Genomic DNA, 22,010 nt, shown 5'->3' with positions numbered 1-22,010 from the left:
TGCTGTTGAGGGGTTGCTGGGGATGCTGCTACTGCTGCTGCTTTTGCTGCTGATACTACTGGAGGTGATCTGTGACTAGAGATATTATAACAAACATAGGAGATATATTAGCTGATGAAACAAATATGTGACCATGACAAGATGTAAAGATTGCTGACAGTATTTGGGACTGGCTTACAGTGACTGACCTGCTGTAGTGCTACAGCTGCTGCCAAGGCTGCCTGCTATGAGAAAATAAGAGGGAGATGCTCACATAGACTGCTGCACACAGAGATCTGCTGTTGTGAGTCTGCAGCTCTACCCCCTGACCCCTTGTGTCCATGTTCTCTCCCCTCCCTGTGTCTCCTGTTAGTCTGTCTCTGTTGTCTGGGCGTGGCTTCTCACTCTGGGCCTGGCACTCCACCTGCACACCTGATCCACATTCCACTAATCAAGACTCAGTATATCAACCCGGTTCTTCACCTCACTCGTTGTCAGATCGTCAGTTTACCTCAGTGGTATTTGCGCTGTGGCTAACTAGCCTTGTAGTTGTTATTCTGTTTGTTATCTCAAGATCACTAACCTTGTCTCCCTGTGCTCAGGATCGCTGCCATACCCCGCTCACTGCCTGCCTGGAAATCCTGCCATTGCCTCACTCAGCCCACCGCCTACCTGGAAATCCTGGCTCTGCCTCACTCAGCTCTCGGCCTGCCTGGAGGTTCACCTGCTGGTCGCCTTTCCCTGGTCTGCCCTCTGCTCTGCTCACACCCCACTTTTCAATAAACTCTGAATTCCTGGACTGAAACCTGCCCTGAGTCTGCTCTTGAGTCCTTTTCCCCTAGTCTGCCATAACATCTGCAGGTAGAGGAAATAAGATACCAGGTTCAAAAAAAGTGTGGGAAATAATCTGGGAAGGAAACAGTACTGGGAGAAAGGATTAGGTTAGCCAAGGCAGGGGTAAGAGTGAGAGAAATCTATAGACTATAGAGGTGTGTGTGTGTGTGGGCAATATTGTGATAATGATTTTATATATTGCATTGTGAATCTGAGATATATTTGGATTTTGATATATATATGAACTATATGTCTAATAATAAATCTAAAAAGATGTGTGTGTGTGTGTGTGTGCGTGTTCATTCTGTTGGCCCGTAATAACCATGACAGAGCAGTATTTCTCTTTCACATTAACATTTCATACCTTTGTCTGAAATCTGTATAGGGCCATTTCTTCTTCACTCTTTGCTTTGATGTCAGGAATATTATTTAATTTATATTGACACTGACATTATTACATGCATTTCATCTTATTTAGATCATATAATAAGTTTGCCATTAAATCTATTCAAATACTGTTGATTTAAATGATCGTTTTAAAAGGGGCTGATAAGTAGGCTATAATTCGGAGGAATAAGTAATAAACCTGTTTACCAATGTTGTTATAATTATTTTAAGGCAGACTACGTTTTTTAAGTTACTGTAATAATCCTAGTTTAAGTGAAAGGTTTTCAGTCAAATTACATTAAAAAAAATACCAGACCTCGCGACGCCCGTGAAACTTTTCTCCCTCAAACAGCAAGAAGGAAGTGAACACAGCATCTTTGTTTATCTGTGTGCAGAAGTAACGTTAGCTGTCGGCACAGTGTTAGTCGGCAGCTAACGTTACTTCTACAGGCGACACACAGCAGTATACAACTACTGTGCTGCTCTCTTTGTGTCTTTCTTGTATAATACATACAACAACACACATTACGGTAAACCCCTCTTCCCGGTGGAATCGCAGGTGTCCTCTAGTCAGAGCTGCTGAATCACTAACGGCGTGTGAACGGGAGGGTTCGTCACGGATGAGGTCATCAGGTGAAAGGTCATAATGTGGGTCAATTTATTTGCTGCGAAATTATTATTAATTCATTTTACTAATAGTTTGATTCGGCAGGCCTTCACAAAAGGACCTTTACAAATTTTAAAATTAATTATTTAATTAAATTTGTCATTGCCAAAAGGGCACTTTGGGCATCAAAGGGCAAGAGCTCAGGCACCCATTGCACCCCCCTCTGCACGTGCATGGGCATCTTGATATGCCACACCTGGGAGGTGGAGGGATTATCTCAGCAAAGGAGAAGTGCTCACTAACACAGATTTTGACGGATTTGTGAACAATATTTAAGAGAAACAGGCCTTTTGTGTACATAGAGAAAGTCTTAGATCGTTGAATTCAGCTCATGCTGAATGGGGGCAAAAACAAAACTGTTGCCATGATAATTTTGTTCAGTAACAGAGTTCTGCTTCTTTTAAGTCAGTTCTGACACCTGTTATAGGCCCCTGCACTATGTTACTTTTTTACTTTTTTATTTGCAAAGTATTGCCAATTTAAAAGAAAGAATAAAATAAAATAATAAAAAACACAATTAGAATATAGTCAATTTAAAATTTATATTTTTTTATGAAATGCAATAAACTCACAAGGTAATAGCTCAAATAAAAATGGCCAAATTTAAGTTTTTACATTTTTGTCAAACTAGGTCGAAAATTAACTTTTAACTTATCAACAGGCATAAGCTAGTTAACTTCACTTATTACATTATATTAATAAAGATGTATAACCAGTGTTGGGAAAGTTACATATAGTAACAGAATAGTAGCCTACCAATTACAAGTTACTCTATTTAAAATGTAATAGTAGCCTAGTGTAACTATTTCAATGACTTCATCAAAGTAAGTAACTTGTTTAATTACGTTTGATTACTTTTCTAAATTTCTAACGAATGTTTTTAACTGTTAAACATTTTCAAAAGACTGTCCCTGCAAAGCATAAGAGGCAGTTTAACCAGAAGGGTGGAGCTGTAAATTCAAACACTAGAACCATAGACTGTATATAAAGACTATAACCAATAAAAAGCATCAGAACAGCATCAAACTATCGGCTGTGGCTGGAAATGGCAAATGAAGACATGCAAAGCATCAATATTAGTTATATTATAATATTAACACATAGCCTAGCTTTTTACAGAAAATATAAGTAATTGTAATTTAATTACACATGTTTTCCCCAGTAACTGTGAAATGAATTACTCCCCAACACTGGATATAGTGCATTTTCTGAACACTTGGATTAAATTAAGATTAACGCTCCATCAACGTGGCGCCAACGCGGAGCCGGTGCTGATGGACACAGCATATTCACTCAGCATGGCTATCACTCAACTAGTCTCAGTAAAAGTTTACTTTTATAGACTTTAAATGCCTATTCAAGATTTGGATCGCTGTTTAAAGTGACGTTTGTCAGCTTGTGTGGTTTCCTCACTGGACAGATGTTGTGGCAGAAGTTTAGGAGGTCGGAGAGCTCCTCAACGGGAGAGAGCTGGCTCGCACAGAGGACTAGACTGGCTCTTCCATGTGGTCTCCAGCCAGGTATAGGTGATCCCCCAAATACTCTCAGGCTTCTCGCCACTGCATGGCAGAGCTCATAGGCCGGTCGACCATATGTAAGGATGGAGAAAGCGAGGCCACACTCCTGCAGGTGGGCAGAGAGGATGACCTGAACCCTCGGGGGGGAATCATACCAGGAGTTGGAGCCCAGGAGAAAGGCTATGCTCTGGCAGGACCTGAGGCTCAAGAGCAGAGAGAACAACCAGGTCACCCTCACCCAGAAGGCCGAGACACTGTTGCAACCTCTAGCAGAAGTAATACAAATGTAGAATAAAAATAAAAAAGCCCACAACTGATACAATCCAAAAATGTTGTAAACTATGAACCCATTCTTTTACAGACCAGTCCTGAAAACAGAATCTGTAACTACACACTAAACTATCTGTGCCCTACTCTGGAGTTTTGTTTTGTGGGTATGCTTTGATGCCAGTTGGATGACATATTTTGGTTTGTGGTCATTTGATAATACTTTAGTGGCACAGCATGGTGTACTTACCAGTAATTTTCAATATGCTTTGTGGTATTCTGGGCTGGGCTACTGCTCATATGGCACATTTTAGGCACTTACAATTCCCTACATAATTTATGACAGATCAGGGTAATAGTTAAAAATTCATTTCAAATTTATTCGTATAGCACCATTTCATAAAACAGTTCAAAGTGCTGTACATGATAATAAAATAATATTACAATGCAAATAATAAAACAAAGAGGCAAACAAAGAGTCAATGATTGTTTACATGATTGCAATATTCTGCAATTAAATCTAAGCAAGGTGTGTGTGTTGGGAGATGTTTGAAATTCAAAGTGGGGAATTTATACTTTATTTTACATGTCAAATATTGTACTCTGCAATACATTTATCTGAACTACAAGTACTAGTTACAAATTATTAAATTATTTTTTACAGATTATGATCGATTGTTATAGACTACAATAACCAAGTGGGTAATCTTTAACCTTGCATCTGTAATCCAGTAATTAACTCTGGAAAGGGTCAAATACTTTCCATTTTTATTTAAACAAACGTTTTGGATGTAGGGCCTATACTTGTAATGCGGTATTTTTACTCTGTGCTATTACTGATTTTTGTAAATAACTGAATACTTTTCGGAGAGTACCACGGCACAGGTTAAAAACAGCCGTGACACATTTATTGCTGCCCTCCTGTGGCCATTACTTCTCCAGGAAACTTGTTGCAGTACTGCACTGGCCAAAGCAGCTAGCAGTTATATAGCTAACATTAGCTAGTCGATATACAGCAGCGGCGCAGAGAAACAACCCGTGTTCTGCCCACATACTAATGACAGGAACACTGAACTTACTAATATGCGCCTGGACATTTACTGATACTTGGCACGCTTGTTCTTCCTATCTTTATCGCCAACTCTCTGTGAAGTTATCTCTGATCTGAAAAGCGCAGTAACTTAACTCTCGGTGAGTTGCCGTGCTAAGTGGGCTTTGGCTATTACCTGGAGTGCCACTAGTACATGAAGTTATAGCTAGCTAACTTTACATGGTAGCTAGTGAATAGCACTGTGTAGCCGTTTATGTCAGCTCAACAATTGGTTTTAAACTGTTAATGCAGCCATGTGTGTGACTTCGAAGAGAGTAAAATATGTTTTTAAAAGCCAACGTTGCTTTCTTATTTTATTTAGCTAAGCTAAGGGAACGTTACAGTGATTAGCGAATTGCGTTAGCTGGCTAATCTTAGCCACCGGTTGGTACACCCAGATAGCGTTAACGTTACCTAGCTACACCAACGCCTTTAGCGGCTAACCCGATGCAAGTTGTGTGTTTTACACGCGTCGCTGTCGGTGAAACGTTTAGTTCGATCTGTAACGTTAAGCCTGTATATCACATGCTAACGGTATCATTTCCACAACATTGTTATGGCTAACGTTTGAACTATGTAATGTTCAGATGCCTCCTCCCACTTAATTTAACAAATATTTCTCGAATGCCCGATTTACACAATGTTAACGTAATGTATCTTCTGCAAACTATTAACCAGCTTCGTCGTTAGCTGTCTCCACTGTTTCTTTACGCAAGTCCGATGATTGCTTAGCGTGTTTTAGTTGCAGGCCTTGGCTTGTATAGGACGACTGTAAGTAGATAGCAGGTTTTCCAGATGTATTCAATTATTGCAGAAAATAACCTTATATCTGTTAATACTGCAACAAGAGTTTTAAGCTGTTGCAAGTCAACCTTGTCTTGACCCTCAGGCTATGGATCCTGAACGACATAAACGAAGAGAGGAAATTCAGAAAGCAATGAGCTTTATCCAGTAAGTACCCAGACCGGTATTACAACAACATAGATGGCCTCATTCACAACTAACTAGCAGTATCATGACCAAGTGCACACAACTTGTGTATGAAGAACAATCACAGCCTTCTTATTCTCCATCTACAGGTCATCGTTGCCTTTCCCAGAGCCAGAGAGTTATGAGGTTTGCATTGATCCTTTTAATCCCATTTTGCTGTGACAACTTTTTTTTATCAGCAATGTGCTCCTATTTTATTTACTCACAGTTTTCACTATGACTATACTCGCAATAAATTCTATTTTCTCCTGGACCTATATATATATATACCAAGACATGGTGGTTTATCTTGTCCTCTATCTTTTCCTCTTGTTTTTCTTGTTCCCCTGTTGTTCTTCACATTCTGTATCTTTCTGACCATCTCATATTGCATTGACCTTTTTTTTGTCCCCCTCAAACCCCTCATGATTCAACACATTATCCTACATGTTCCCCTCAGATGTTTCTCTCCCAGTTGGTATGTAACTTGCTGGATGAGGGCAATTCTTGCTTCCGAGATGAGGACTGGCGTCAGGCGACCCAGCACTATGGGGAGGGGGTCAGTGTTGCCCGCTATGCTCAGGCTGAGGCCCTCGTTATCCCCCATGAGCTGCTGGAGAGCCTCTATGTCAACAGGGCTGCTGCCTACTACCAGACGGTGAGGGAGAAGGGGAAACGGGGGATATGTCATTTGCAGATGTTCATATGGACAAATATAAAACACAGTTGTCAATGTATATTAATTTGACTTATTATAGATAAATTACAGGTAACCCTACAAAGTAGTTTCTAAAATGTTGTAAAACATTTAGAGGGAGTAGTCAGGCACTGTACTTAACTGATTTTGTCTGCCCCCACTTTAGATTTGGGGTGAATTTGCTGTTTTGGTCTTTTTATATATAAAGTTTCATTTTACTTCATAAATAATTTTTGGCTATTTAACAGCATAGTTTCCATTGATTATTTCCCATTTTTTTTGTTCTTATTTGATAGTGACAGGGGAAGAGGTAGACAAGAAACAGAAAGAGAGGATTATCACATGCAACATATGCTGTAACTATCCTCAGCTATTATTTTCCAGTTTGTCTGGGTCGAAGCAAGCAGCAGGGCTAACTGGAAATTTCATCGTCATGAGACTTGGTGTCTGTGATAATGCTGGGGTGAAATACAGGCTTTGAGTCTGTGAACGTAGTGGCTTTGCCAGTTAGACAATTCTAAAAATCTAGTACATTCATTAGCAGGAATACGCTGACTCATTCAATGTCACTAATTTGCGTTCTACAGTGGGGGATTTCTTTGGGATTCAAATGATCTTTTCTTCTAGGGTCACTTTAACTATTTTGCTTTAACTAACTTCCACCTAACACTTTCCAAAGCCTTTCTTACTGTATATCTGTGTTTTATCTGTTTCAGAGGGAGTATGAGCGCGGCGTTCAGGACTGTGACAGTGCGCTGTGCGTGTCAGAAGGCAGTCGCAGGGCATTATACCGCAAAGCACTCTGTCTGAGGGAGTTGGGACGACTGAGAGAGGCCTATGAGTGTGGAACCAAATGTCTCCTCACAGCACCCCATGTATGTCATCAACACTGAAGATATAAACACAGATGACCCTTCCCCCTGAGTTTTAAGATCCAGCTCAAAAGTAAAGATTACTTGTCAAGAGTTTTCGCAGGAAATTAGTAGGTGGAGATGGCAGGTGCTTTAGTTCATGATTACATCAGTGGTATGATTTATTTGTTGACTTCATGTGCTACACTGTGTTCCTGATTATAGTTTGCCTTAAAATTACTAAAAATCCATTGTCCATAGCTTATCTGTAGCTCTTCTTTGTGTGATTTATCTTCCAGGACAGGCAGGCTAGTGACCTGGCCCAGGATCTGGCCAATAAACTGGGCCTGAAGGGCCGTAAAGCTTACGTTAGCCCGCAGACTGAGTCCTCGGCCACAAAAGGGGAGAGTCATGGGGAGACTTCCCCACCCACAGGAGAGGTGGGTGCTGTTGTCGGATTGTAAAGGTACATACTTGGAATGTGGTGAATGAGAGGTTTATCTTTTCTGGGTTTTTTTCTCTTTGTCTTCAGATGTCCTCCAATGGGTTGGAGTCACTGGGTGACATTGGACCAGGTGTGACAACTGGAAAACCTTAAACATTCCTTCTTCCTATCCAGACTCCCATCCGTTCCCCACATTCATTTCCTTATCTCCATTGCTGTTGTCATCCTCCTCAGGGGACCTGTCTAGTGCGCAGTGCATTCCCGCTCCGTTGGCCACACCCATTCCTGTGAGCGATGACCCGGCGACCCCTGTGGTGACCCCATGCACTGACCTGTCGGAGAGCCCCAGCAGCCAGGCCCCTCCTATGCCATACTCCGTCCCTGTGTCGGAACACATGGACGACTGCAGCAGCAGCGTCATCAAGGACGAGCTAGACAGTCTGCTGGAGTGCATCCCCAAAAAAGTCAGTGAGGTGGGTGAAGGACAGATGAGTGAGGGACCTGTATTGTTGTTATTTTCACATTTATTTCAAGTTGGTCTTTTTGTAAATTTTTGCTCACTTAAATTTAGAAATGCCTTTTGTAGTATTCAGCAGGGAGGGACATGTGTGTTTTTAGTAGGCATTACTGTAATTGGTAGGCTCTCGCAATGTTCACCTCTGTCTGTCTGCCGGTCCAGAGTCCAGTCCAGGGTGCTATCCCCACCAACCTTCCTAACACAGCGGTGGGTCTCCGGCCTCCGTACTCCCCAAACCTTCCAGCCCCATCAACCCAGCTTACCTCAGCCTTCTTCAGCTCCTCCATGAGTGAACTACCCCCTCTGGAGCCTTACCCGCCGCTGGCCCAGCGGGACCAGGGCTCCACCCAGGCGCAGGACGCACTGGGAGGGAGCTTCCCCACAGGGGCCACGGATGGAGAAGGGAAGGCGGCAGGAGTAGCCGCTGGCGGGTTGGACTCGTTGTCTGAATACACTCTCCCTGGTGAGCAAAGGGTTAAATGTGTCTCTGTCTAATGTAGGGAAACAGTCTTGTTGGCCTGTTGGTTGAACTGGATAGCGGAGAGAAATAATGTTTGAACATTGTTTGAAACACATGGGATAATGTAAGTACCCATCTCAACAAAATATATAACAGGTCGTCATTTTTTGGTATTTTATTGCGGAAATGTTTCATATTATACCTTTTAATTCTAATTTTCTGCTAAAGTGTCTTTTAGCTCTTCACACAGACCATCTTGGTTACTCAAAAAATATTGTGTTGTACGTGTAACTGAATATTAATTTAATTACATACAAGATCATTACTAGTTTCCCATTTTGACCCAGTGCAATATCTTAGCTTGCTCGTACTTAGTTACCAGAGCACAGTTCCTAGGGAGATGGCCTGAGATTTTTGCCAGCAGCCGACAGTGTGAGTCAGCTCCATTACAAAATGGTGTCTGACATCAGTGTCCTTGTGTCTTGGTCTTTAGGGGGACGAGTGTGTCACAGCTTTATCCCTGGAATGCGCAACCACAGTGCTGCACATGTAGTGAGTAACGTGCACACACAGAGTTCTTTATTACATTTAGCATCATCTCTAGCAGGACAAACTGCTTTTACATGGTACTGTTTTTATGGAAGCCAGTTTTTATGAACTAGAAGCCATTTCAGTCTATGCTGCTAAGCCTTTTTGTCCCCCTCTTCTTCCTCAGAATGGTCCAGCAGGAACCAACCTGTCTCTACTCTCCAGGAATCCTCTGATGGCCACACATGAGTTTCGGCAGGCCTGTCATGCCTGTTACAGCCGAATAGGTTGGTTCAAATCAACAATTCACTTTCTCTTACTATTACTACTACTACTTAGACCAGCGACTCTTTTTTTTTTTTTTTTTTTTTCTTCCTAATTTATTTTTACAGATGTTCAGTGGGATGTTGCGCCATTGTCGTCTCCTTATGTGAAACACCTGAGCAGGGTTTTAAATGTTTCTATCATTGACCAGTAGCAATTGAAACATCATTTACAGAGTGTATCTCACCCTACAACAGTCTTAACTGGGTAATTTAACCTTCTTTCTTCCTCTTGCTCACAGGTCTGCGAGTGATGGACTACAAATATCAGCCAGAAGCAGCACACCGCTGCAAGAGGGATGTGCTGCTGTGCCGCCTTAAAAACACAGATGATCCCACTTGGAAGAGGATTCGGCCCAGGCCGGCACGGAACAACTTTCTAGGGGCATTTGTACTCTGTAAAGGTATGGATAAATTATGACTATTACTTGAATGTGTTTTGAAGGTGGGGAAAAAAGCCCCAACGGCCAAATGGAGTATAGCAAAAAAGTGTTTATATGCTGTTTATCCTTCTCTCTCTCTCTCCCTGGGTCTCACAGAGGTGCAGGAGCGTCAGGAGTGCCAGTATGGGGAGAACTGTACATTTGCTTACTGCCAGGAGGAGATTGACGTGTGGACCCAGGAGAGGAAGGGTGCGCTGAGCCGAGAGCTGCTGTTTGATCCGCTGGGCAGCACAGAGAGACGAGCGCTCAGCGTCACCAGACTGCTGCAGCTTCACATGGGCATGTTCATGTTCCTCTGTGAGGTGAGACCGCAGTCTGTGTGTTTCTTTAGGCCGGCACTTTTGAGACAAGACTTTGGCTTATCTGCATCTTTTCCTCTTACAACAGGAATGTTTTGACAGTAAGCCTCGCATCATCAGCAAGCGCAGCAAAGAAAACTTAGCAGTCTGTTCAAACCTCACAGCTCGACACCCATTCGACGACAACAAGTGAGTGTAGTGGATTTTTTGTGTCTTCATTTTGCTAAAAAAAAGTCTTCAAATTCAGTTTACTTAGGTTTATTAATTGTGGGAAGAAACAGAGTGGATTAAAAGCTGTTACATAAACATGCCTTATTGCCATTGTACAGAATTATCAAGCACCTCTCTCCGCTGCAGGTGCCTGGTGCATGTGGTGAGGTCAGCCAATGTGCGCTACAGTAAAGTGCGTCCCCTGCACCCTCTCTGCCAGTTCGACGTGTGTCGCCACGAGGTTCGCTACGGCTGCCAGCGTGAGGACAGCTGCTCCTTTGCTCACTCCGTCATAGAGCTCAAATGCTGGGTCCTGCAGCAGGACACTGGTGGGTAGAACACATACATCGGCTGTCTTTTCAGTTTGTTGAACATATTGTGATATTGTTCAACGTAGAAGGAAAATATTTAGCTTTTAAATATAATAAAATGTTATCCAGTACATAATGTTGCTTTCTATGATTAACATTAGAGGTCCTCCATATTGGCAATACTGAAATGATGATGATAATGGAATCTTGCCAAATGTATTCGTAAAAAGTTAGTAAACAAGAAGACTGTTTCCATGTTGCTGTTCCCTAATATTTCCTTCAGGTATCACCCATGAAGAGATGGTGCAGGAGTCAAAGAGACACTGGCAAAGGCTAGAGCAGAACGCACAGAAGCAGCAGAAGGTGAGACAGGAAAGGGCACTTGCATGTCTTGCAATGTTTTTTTGTTTGTTGTTTTTCTCACCAGTTAAATATGGTGGTTCTTCCTGGACTGCAGTCGTTGTAACTGCAAATTTCCGGGGTTAGCCCTGGTACAGCAGCGACAGCCATATACGGCTGCGGATACACAGCCAGCCAGTCGGTTCTTTTCACCTGAATAGGAACTTCACCTGTAGACTACGAGTACAGAAGCTTGTGCAATCCAGGTTAAGGCTCCTGTAAACCTCTAACAAAACAGGTGCCTAATACAGCACTGCTTCCAAATGTATACTCACTGAGATATTGTTCTTGCTTACTTCATTTTCCTTGACCACTCAGGCCATGATTGTTTATCCAGCTTCACACAAAATCGAGTAAGTAAGCGAAAACTGATTTCTGTTTCATCATTATTAACTTCTTATTTCTCTCTGTCTGTGTTTCAGCCTATCCATATCCCCCACCCGAGCAGCAGCATACCAGTAGGAGGAATAGGGAGTATGGGGTGTGGGGGCGGAGGGGTAGGGGGAGATGGCATCGGTGGAAGCGGTGTCAGCCCAGTGGGTGGGGTGGGGGTAGGAGGGTTAGGAGCAGGGGCAGGAAGAGGGCGGCCCCTCAACCTGAAAATGAAGTTTGTGTGCGGTCAGTGCTGGAGAGAAGGACAGGTCAACGAGCCGGACAAGAACCTCAAGTACTGTACTGCCAAAGCACGGCACAGGTGAGGCCTCTCTCACACGCATGCGCTGTCATTTGTGTCCCATGAGTCAAAGCAGTACGACACAGCGTGATCTCTTTTCTGATCTGATCTGTAAGGCTGACTGTCCATGTTGCAATCATCTGCTGTCATTATCACACTGGTTGTGGATGAAATGAAACTCTTGGCCGTTGTTGACTTGCTGCTGCTTCCTTGCCGTTCTTATTAGGCTTCAGGTTTCAGGGCTCGACAAGAACGATGGCCAGGGGGCCAGTAAAAAGTAACGTCAGTACTGATGAACTATAAACTCACTGGCCCAATCAGGCCAGTGCAAAAACATTAGTATTTAAAAAAAACGAAAACAAAAAATCACATTGGAAACTCAGCATCCTGCAGTTGTTTTGCACTACTTGGCATGCACTGTTGGCAAATCAAGAGTTGTAGTGACATGACGAGTGGCTGTCAAATGTTATTTCTCTAATCTCAATCAAGTGGCAACCTCTGGGTCTGAAAGTGAAACCATGCAGATGGAATTTAAACTTGCATTCTCTCTAACGGCCAGCAGGGGGTGAGTTCACTGGTTGCGAAAAAGTCTGGTTCCATTAGAAATAATGGTAAAACTAGAACTTTATAGGCGGAAATAGGCGTGGCCTATCCCATGGTATTTGATATGTGCCTTTGTAGGTGGGAGTTCCAAGCTCAAATGTGTTGATCTTGCTTCCCCCTAGAGGCAGAAGTGTGTGTGAAATTTTGCACCTGAGGTACTCTTGAGGCTGTGAACCTACCTTGTGAGTTTCGCTTCCCTAGACGTTACCGTTTAGGCCGCAGTATCAGTTTTATGCACGGAAGGAAAAATTTTTTTTAAAAGAGAAAGATTCCCTGCTCCGCTGGTACTGGGAACTGCAATGCCTTGCATTCACGGGTTCCCAGCCCACTGGGGCTTGGACCCCTAATGAGGCTACTTCTCATCTGAATTATTACCTCAGTACCTTGTCTTGGGGCCAGTAACTTTCATAATGAGTCAGTCTCTAGTTTCACGTTTTCTTCAATACAACATGATGTTCAGTCTGTAAATCTTGGTCCTATTTAGGGGGAAATAGACCAAAAAGCAGTGTGTGCTTTTTGGGCTTGGGCCGGGACTACCTTGTGATTGACATGTCGCTACCGTGGCTACCTGTTAATCAAGATGGAGGCAACTTGTTTCCGCTGCTCTGTGTATTTTTTTTTATTAAATGGCTGTCAGCAGGAGAGAGAGCAAGTCATGTCTGACTCTATTAGTGTGTTTTGTTTTAAAAGTTTTGTTAACCTTTTTATTTTTTATAATTTTAACTGTGATTACATTTTAGTTTTTTTTATATCCAGGATGTAATCAATAAATAATTAAACATGTTAACAGTATAACACATCTTAAAAGACTTTGGTTTTGTTGTAACACTGATAACTTTTGGAGGGAGGGACAGTAAAAATTGTCTTGGGGCCAGTATGTTTCAAACCCACTGACCCGGTGGGGCCAGTTGCAAAAAAGTTTAGCGTTAAACCCTGGGTTTGTTTTTGTCCTTAGCTGGACGAAGGAGCGTCGGGTCCTGCTGGTGAAATCATTTGAGAAGAAGAAGTGGGTTGTTGTTCGGCCTCTGCCCTTCTCCCGTACCTATCCACAGCAATATGATGTGAGTTCCTCCTTTTTCCTGTTGTCCATGTGCACTCCTGAGTAATCATAAGATTACCACATTCTTATTAGAAAGAGTTCCTTTTGAGGTCTAATTAATATATTTTATCCAACTGTAGGAATTGCAACACTAGTTTTCCAACACAGTTAATCATTACCTATAGTTGACATAAACAAAGTGACATTTTCACAATTTAGTGAGGTAAGCGGACTACTCAGATCCAACAGGAAAAGCTGTTAAAGAGTGATGCCAACAACACTTTACTTTGCCTATGTCTCATCCAGATGTGTGTACATGTGATGAAGCAGAAGAAGTGCCACTATATTGGGAACTGCTCATTTGCTCACAGTCTGGAGGAGAGGGACGTCTGGACATACATGAAGAACAACAGCTGTAAGCTCCCGGTTCCATCTCGAACCGCCACTTATTCAGATCGGTGCATTTATAGCTTTTGAATATACAAGTGGTATACAAAAGAGTGGTGGTGTGAGATCTGTACTTCACATGTGTAGATCTGGATTTGTTACTCCTCACATTTTAATTTAATTGGAATAGCTTTGGGTTTGTCATTTTGTTTATATCAGTTAAAAAAAATTAACATGAGTTTGTGATGGGTGTGTTTTTATTTATCTAGGCCTGTTTTTCTATGTCTAATTAGGGCCTCTTGTCTGTGTGTCTCCTTTGTCCCACCACACCAGTCCCATAAAAGCCCATAATCACGTTGATTGAAGTGCCTACCGCACTACACTTGCACTGATTGTTCTGCGTGACACACTGTATTCAAGGTTACGGAGCCTCTCTCTCTCTCTGTCTCTGTCTCTCTCTCCCCTTACCTCGCTCCTCTGCAGTGAGAGACATGCAACAGATGTACGAACTGTGGCTGCAGCTCACCAATCAGAACAGACGCACAGATAGCTCTGCCGTTACCCCGCCCCCAGAGGACAAGCAGGTCACCATAACAGCAGATTACACAGAAAGCATGGTGAGTGGTTACAACACATTAATCAGCGATTAAACCTGCCACCTGTATTTTCACTGGCCTGAGTATCTTGAGTAAGTAACTTGAGTTGTTAAGAAACTACCTAAAGCTTGTTGCTTGCATTGTTACAGTACTTTTTTTTTTTTATATTTATACTTGACTATTAAACCTAAAAGGATACAAATCATAGAAATTCAGAAAAAGAACTTTGAATACAAAATGCTATTTTAAAAAAAAAAAAAAAAAGGGTTGGACACAGTTTACAGTAACTGGCTGCATCTCTATTTGCTGGAGGTGACATGATTGTTAATAAATGTGTGAAAGTTGATCTTTGTTGTTTCAGGGAGGCCGGCGGTTGTCAGACGGGGACGATCTCTGAGTGTTGGCTGTGTGGATAGGGATAGAGGGACAAGCCTGCCATACCAGCCACAACTAAACAGTCTGTCATCCTGCCAGTCTGACCTCCTCTAACATCTAGCCAGCAGTGTGAGAGTAGACTGACACCCAACGAAATGGTTGACGCAACCTATATATATACACACATACACAAACACGTTACACATCACATGATACATAAATCATAGGCACCAATTTACACAAAGAGAAAGCATTGTAAGGACAGAAAATACAGGCCTTGGCTTGAGTATTGTGTTTTAATGTCCTGCTGCAGTTACACACAGCACCTTTAGGTCCCCCCTCAGCAGATTATACCGCAGAAATTCCACAGACATCTAGTTTTGCTCTGACTAAAACAATCATCTAGTATTCCCTAGTGGTCTCTGGACTGAGTGTCTCTTTTTTTTTTTTTTTTTTCTTTAGAAAAATCCTCGTAGCACTGAAACAGCAACAGGTCTTGGGTGGGCGCGCTGGTCGCAGCTCTTAAAATTTAGATTTAGCTTGGTTGTAGTTCAAAACTGAATAGAGTCTCTGCACTCCTACACTTAAAGTTGAAATTTTAACTTTGGAGTGCCAAAAATGCCAAGCCCTCAGTGCTGATGATGGCGCACGAGACGGGGGGGGAAAGGGTTCTTGGTGGACAGTCCTCGTTGAGCTGCGTAACAACCAAATCCTACTCTCCTTCCTTTGTGGGAATATAGTGAGAGGGTCAAAATAACTCTGGAGAATAATGATTTTGAGCGTAATTTTCTTTCCAAGGGGAGTTGTACTTCTTTGTTATATTGTCTGCCATATTGGTAGAATGCTATGAATGTAATGCCTGCACGGGCCTTTAAAACTAGGAAATTAGTCATTTAAAACCATGCTGTGGTCGTGGAATGTATGCAAGTATATTTACATGCTCAAACAAAAAACTTGTGTAACATGGCAGTTTTCCCCTCTTTATTGATATAAAAAGTCCCTTTGATGGTCATTTATGTAATGATACTAACTGTTCCTGCGTGGGACGAGGACAGACACGCACACACATTCACATATTAACCTTGTAGTTGCTGTCAGCCGAAACATCTCAGCTAATCCCCTGTGGCTAAAGTACACATGGTTAGTGGCTCAAAGCAATTGTTGCCAAAGCGACTGAGGTGCTATTCACCTTTACGGACTTTAAACTGTATTGGTGAGCAGCTGACAGCGATGTGAAGCTGGTGTAGGAGGGCTGCAGAGAAGTAACTGCAGCACAGGTGTAGAGGCCTGGCTAGAGCTGCTCTCAGTAATAGATCGGTTCAGACCACTGATGCCCATTTAAAAAATTAAAATGATGACCTCACTTGGACTGAAGCAAAGTGAAAATTCTGACCATGCAGAAGACCTAAGTTGTGAAAAAAACAGTTTTGTAATAGTAAAAAAAAGAGAGATAATTTAAAGCTGTGAAAAGCTGGGAGACGATGTCTAATGAAATAATTGAAGATTATTAAGAATGTATTTTCTATAGTTTATTGTGAGAATATTTAAGAACATTTAAAAGTAAGGGCACTTCTTCAGTTGAACTGGGGTCATCATTTCACTGAAAACCAGTCATGCCCCCACAGCCTTCAAATGGAAACTTGTGTTCCTCATATGCATCCAAATGTTATGTTCCTGACAGCTAACAGTAGCCCCTAAGATGAACCTTTTTCATTAGGGGGAAACCTGCTAGCTTGAGACAGACGCGCCACATATTGTGCCTATAAACAAACACATCAACATGTGACACGAACACACATGCAAAAACGAACAGACACACACACAGAGACACACACACACAGAGACACACACACAGAGACACACAGGCAGGACATCTGTTGCCATCTTATTCCAGCCTTTAATGTGGACGGAGACATGACAGAGGTATGTCTTTAATCAGATACATATACACACATATTAAACATATTTACAAATTATGGTATACTACTAATAATAATTGATAACTTAGCAGTTAAGCTTAATAAATATATAACCTGAAAATTGTATTGATTACATAGAAGAAGTTCTTGTTATTGAGGTATTGCTATATGACATGTAACGCTGAACTAGATGACTATAGTGATTTTTTTTTTTGTTTGTTTTGTTTGTTTTTATGATTCTTTTTTTTAATATATATATATATATATATATTTCCTTCTGTGTGGGTTGTTCCAGACAGGGTTTGTACTGAAGGGGTTGTGTCATAGATTGATTAGAGTTTCAGGCTGAATGTGTGAAAATGGATTACTGAGGGTTGCGTTTCTTACAATTAGAGCAGAGGAGTGAAAATGGAGTAACTCACCCAACATAAGAGGCTCTTTTTTTTGTTAGTTTGTTTTTTGTTTTTTTTTCTTTGCTCACAAGTCCAGCAGCTAAACTAGGATGTACAAAATATGGAAATATTCCTGTTCTGTATTGTGCAGATCAAAACATTTGGAGAAGCTGCATAGTTTTATATCTTAAGTATTCATCTAAAATTTGTCCGAAATGACCTCAGCTTTGTGCATACAACCAACAAATGGCTTCAATTCCCAAAATACAAACATTACACCCAACCAGTACTGAAGAGGGTTACGGTCAATTGGATCCAAATGTTTAAAAGGTGAAAGAAAAGAAGATTGTACCTACTGATGGAAAAGATCATGAAACCACAGGCTATCCTGTGGTTTCATGATCTTTTACATACGGGTGATATATTATATTCCATTTAGCTCAGAAGATAAATAGAAAATATAGAAATGATTGTGACACCAAATGCTGCAGTGTCTTAATAAGCCAGCTATTAAAAACGGACTGCCCACTCAGAATTTAGGACAGAGTTTCCAGGACTAAGCCTAAAATGCAGATCTCGGGTCAGTTTTGCTGGTGACTCTGCAGCAGCTTTGGGAATTGTTGATAATGAGCCCTTGTCTGGAACAGCCCAGGTATTAGCTTCTTTGAGGGATCGTATTACTACTACTCCTAGTATTATGATGAATATGATGACGATAATAATTGCTATCTATTGACTTATTTCTATTTCTTCTCTATATGCTATTGATATATGTATGTTAATTGCAATGTATAACTCTCTTTATATATGTATCCATGTATGAATATAATAATTGACAGTAAATATGCATCTGTGTATGCAGCAGTGCACAGCTCTGTCTGGGAGGCAGTGAGCAGAAAACATCAGCTTCTGATACCAACCGCTGTAGGTTGTCAGTAGTACAGTAGACCTGCTATATATTAATGTTGTCTGAGCTCTGTTTGTAGGCCTTCAGATTGTTTGGGCACTGGCCAAAGAAAAGGGAAAAAAACAAGATGATTACTATTAAAGTTTACAGATCTATACTGTTAACTGTTTCCTCTTTGCAGTGTCTCAGTATTGATCCTACAACAGAGCTCGATGCTCACTGTCTGTACAGTTTTGTTTAAATTGATTCACCAGGCTAAGACAGATCTGGCAACATAAGCATACATAGTAGCCTATATACTCCCGTATAGCGCCTTATTCAATATACTACACCTATAAGATGATTCATACCCCTATTGTATAATCCTGCTTACTATATACAGTATATGATACCTGATACCTATTATAATACTTAGACACCCTTGTAAGGTAATTTAGATAAGAGATGGTGGAGTTGTTTTTTTTTCTGTGGCTGTGGAAGAGTTTGCTGTGGTCAGTAATGTGTTCCCATCTTGTTTTTCAGGGTGTTGTTAGGAGAGTGCCTTACACTCAAATGCTCTTTATCATTCAGTTGTTGTTAGGAGCTGGGATTGAAAATAAACATCAGCCACAAACCAAAGCTTGGGAAATCTTTATTTTGGCTGGTAAACGGCAAAACGTTCATTTTAAAATTCCATGTTTATGTATATTAGCCTGGGACAAGTGGAGAAAAAAATCTCTGCCCATGTTGGAATTCCTGCCTTTTAAAGAGAAGTTTGAAGTAAATTGTTACAGAAAAAATCAGAGCATTTGAGGGGAGGCTCATCTTCCATTGTTGGAGAAAGGCCAACATTGATGATGATGTAACTGACTTGCACAGGAGAAAAAAATACCTGTGCTGTATGTTCTGTGTGTTAAAGGCAGGCAAATAATGACACAAACTGGAGGGGTGGCAGGTTTCTGCTGCTGCATCTTTACACATGACAAATCTCATACAGCCATTTTCACCACATTAGCTAAGATTTTCCATCTTCAACACACTTGGTTTGCACTTCGTGCATCTCCAGTGTATACTGTGTCAGCCTGCTTTACCAAATATGACGTGCTACCATTTAAGTTGAAAATGTTAGGAAACCAGTAGGCTAGGCAGCAGACTTTGACCCTGGTGCCAAAATCACAGTACGACAATAAAACAATCCAAGTTGCACATTGATAACTAATGTCCTCGGATGTGGAAGAAATTTGGGATTGCATTGTTCCATTTTTGTTTATCTTTACGCCTTCCTGGTTTTACAAAGCCCAATCAATACTATGCTGCAATCAGAGCCAGCTAGAGACAACTTTGGAAACTGTAATGCAACCAAGACAACAAAATACTCAAAAGGCTCCTTACATAGTAAGTTGATGATTTTCACCAGGGTGAATCTGTGATACTTAGCATCTTTCTGTTTCACATTCTTTCTGACATAAAAAGCAGTGAATTGTGCTCCGTAAACATGGCTGAAGTTGACTAAAGGATGCTCATACCTAAAATATTTGTTTGTTTGGTGAAAGACGAGAACAATCACTCTTGTCCTTGAAAGGTTTCTTTGCTATCCTTCATGCTTTTACTTTATCTTAATTCGTTTCAAGTTCCTGAAGCTGGATGCAGTACAAGAAACCTCCAACATGTGCAGGCTCTCTCTTTGCCTCTCCTGCCATCATTACAGTATTCACCCTGTGTGTAAGCAGACACGGTTGCATTTTGGTAATTGTCATGTCTGTAGCTGTTTTTGTTTTATTGAAATATCAAAGCCAGAAGGTTGATGGCGACTTATAAATAAAGTTTATTTCTGCTGTAGGCATCAGACCTCATGCTGGATGAAGCACCATTTAAAATGTAATTATTACTTTCATCAAGTTATAGAAAACTGTTTCTTTATGATTTTCTTAAAAGTCACTTCACTTTAAGGTTCTCTTTGCTCGTTCTGACGAGTAGCTTTTGGCTTGATCTAACCCCAGTTTGTGCACCAGTTCTGGTCATTACGGCCTTCTGGAGTTTAAACGACACTTCCCAGCAGTGAAACAAGTTTCTGCTTAAGAAATGTACGTGAAGCACACTGCCCTCCTGAAACAGTTTGTGTCATTTGACAACACACACCTACACAGCCACAAAAAATCTGACTTTATCAGTTTTCAATTGGGTAGAAATTATGAGTTATTTAAATTGTTTTCAACAACTCTGATGAAGAAACCAGGGTTGTAAAGAAGTGGGGGGAAAAAAACAAGGCCTCTTTATTTTTAATGTATTTTTTCATTTTGATGTTTTATGTTTTGTTTTGTCTTGTCTTTTATTCGCCCTGGTTAAAAGTTCATGATCACACAAGTGGACCAAATCTGTTGAAAGCATTTAATAAACAGACTGTTTTAGAAAATAATGTGTTTCCCCATTTTACCTACGTGAACTATTCCCTTTGTTGTCAAAGGACCCTGACATGATGTGTGTGGATGTGAAGGAAGTCGTGGGTACTGGTTAACTCATGACTGAAGAAGGTTCAGTAAATGTGGATGTCATGGGCAGAAACAATAGAACTGAGATAAGCAATGGTCTAAACACTTTCTAGTTTTAAGAAGAGCTTGGAGGGGAGGTAACCTAACGGAAGGGAACTTATAACAGAAATGGCTAATTTTGGAAGATAACCACTTGATTTGTGCAACTCAGACTGCTAAAGCTTCATATTAGGAACTTGACTACTGTTTGAACAGGATTTTGCAGCCTGGCGGCAGAAAGTTGCTCCCAGCCAGCCAGTGCTGGTGGTTGGGGAGTGTTGTGGTCGAGGTCAGGGCCCACGGTCTTCAGAAGTACACAGAACGATATGTCCACATACTTTTGGCCCTATAGTGTAGGTTTTGGTCTATTCTTCTGATATATTCCAGTAGAATGGAATTAATTGCTTATGGTTATTAAAGCATTTTAAAAGTGACCCTGGTATGGGATTAATATTGGTGCATTCTACAAAGAGGTGTTAATATTATTCTGTCTTCCTTTGTTTGTATCCTTATTGAGGCTGAAAAATAAAACACTGAAATCACCTCTCAGTATAATGCAATGTAACAATAATACCTATTCTCTGGCACAGTTATCAGATAATCTTAATATGATTGAACTTCACAGTGACAGGCATTTATTGCAAACCGGTCTGACTGCGTGTCAACTTTGAGGTTAATGAGCTTTTTCACACCTACAATGAATGGTAGCACCTCAGCCTGAGGCTATACAACAACTTAATACCCAATTTCGAAATGAAACGCTGAGGTGTTGTGCATTTTGTTAGCCTTTTTTCCCCTCAGGGGACAAAAGCTAATAAAATCGTGAGCTACACTCAAGCAGGTGTGTCAGTTTTTTGCTGACCGGTGTACCTCCAGGCAAATGAGCTATAATTAATGTAATTATTTCACCTGTGCTCATGCTGCTATGACAAGCCAAAATGTCATACGTGAGAAATACACGTGAGTCACTTTAATACACGTGTATATTATTATACAGTACGGTGCAAATGTTTAATGCAGGCGTGGGGAAAAAATACTGAGTAAGCATGCTTTTAAGAACAGACATGTTAACTGATTATATGTATCAATTAACAAAATGCAAAGTGAATGAAGTGAACACAAGAAAAATCACATCTTAACATCTCCGAGTCTGTCTGGGATTACATGGAGAGAGAATCAACTGAGGGTGCTTAAATCCACAGAAGGACAGTGGGTACTTCTCCGATATGTCTGGGCTTACCTACCTGCTGAGTCCCTTCAAAAATGTATGTGCACGTGTACCTAGAAGAAGTGATGCTGTTTGAAGGCAAAGGGTGGTCAGGTTTTTGTTCTGTTCACTATTAAAGCATTCTTACTCTACAGCATTTTACTACGCCTGCCTAAAACCTTTGCGCAGTAGCCTCCTGTCCTACTTGTCTA

The 22,010-nt window shown here is 41.2% G+C and overlaps 1 protein-coding gene across 2 annotated transcripts; it reads left to right on the top strand.

Moving 5' to 3' along the window:
• Nucleotides 1-4,600: 4,600 nt before the first annotated feature.
• zc3h7bb (zinc finger CCCH-type containing 7Bb) lies at nucleotides 4,601-20,479 on the top strand. Of its 2 annotated transcripts, none has more exons than XM_038735355.1 (21): nucleotides 4,601-4,842; nucleotides 5,631-5,692; nucleotides 5,821-5,857; nucleotides 6,171-6,368; nucleotides 7,124-7,282; nucleotides 7,558-7,698; nucleotides 7,791-7,833; nucleotides 7,938-8,167; nucleotides 8,383-8,683; nucleotides 9,174-9,232; nucleotides 9,396-9,495; nucleotides 9,774-9,935; nucleotides 10,071-10,276; nucleotides 10,362-10,462; nucleotides 10,631-10,812; nucleotides 11,078-11,157; nucleotides 11,616-11,887; nucleotides 13,425-13,530; nucleotides 13,815-13,923; nucleotides 14,379-14,512; nucleotides 14,853-20,479. In XM_038735355.1, the coding sequence occupies exons 2-21, from the start codon at nucleotides 5,634-5,636 to the stop codon at nucleotides 14,886-14,888; spliced, it is 2,715 nt and encodes a 904-aa protein (XP_038591283.1). In that variant the 5' UTR covers nucleotides 4,601-4,842; nucleotides 5,631-5,633; the 3' UTR covers nucleotides 14,889-20,479. The 2 variants fall into 2 exon arrangements, with proteins under 2 accessions (XP_038591283.1, XP_038591282.1); XM_038735354.1 differs by having other exon boundaries at nucleotides 4,603-4,842; nucleotides 7,938-8,176.
• Nucleotides 20,480-22,010: the final 1,531 nt, after the last annotated feature.

The sequence above is a fragment of the Micropterus salmoides genome, unplaced genomic scaffold (assembly GCF_014851395.1).
Source record: "Micropterus salmoides isolate LMB-PRFRI ecotype aquatic unplaced genomic scaffold, ASM1485139v1 Ms_hic_scaffold_21, whole genome shotgun sequence".
In the NCBI taxonomy this organism is placed as follows: Eukaryota; Metazoa; Chordata; class Actinopteri; order Centrarchiformes; family Centrarchidae; genus Micropterus; species Micropterus salmoides.
Note: the sequence above shows the minus strand (reverse complement) of the source record. Positions and strands in the feature narration are given on the sequence as shown.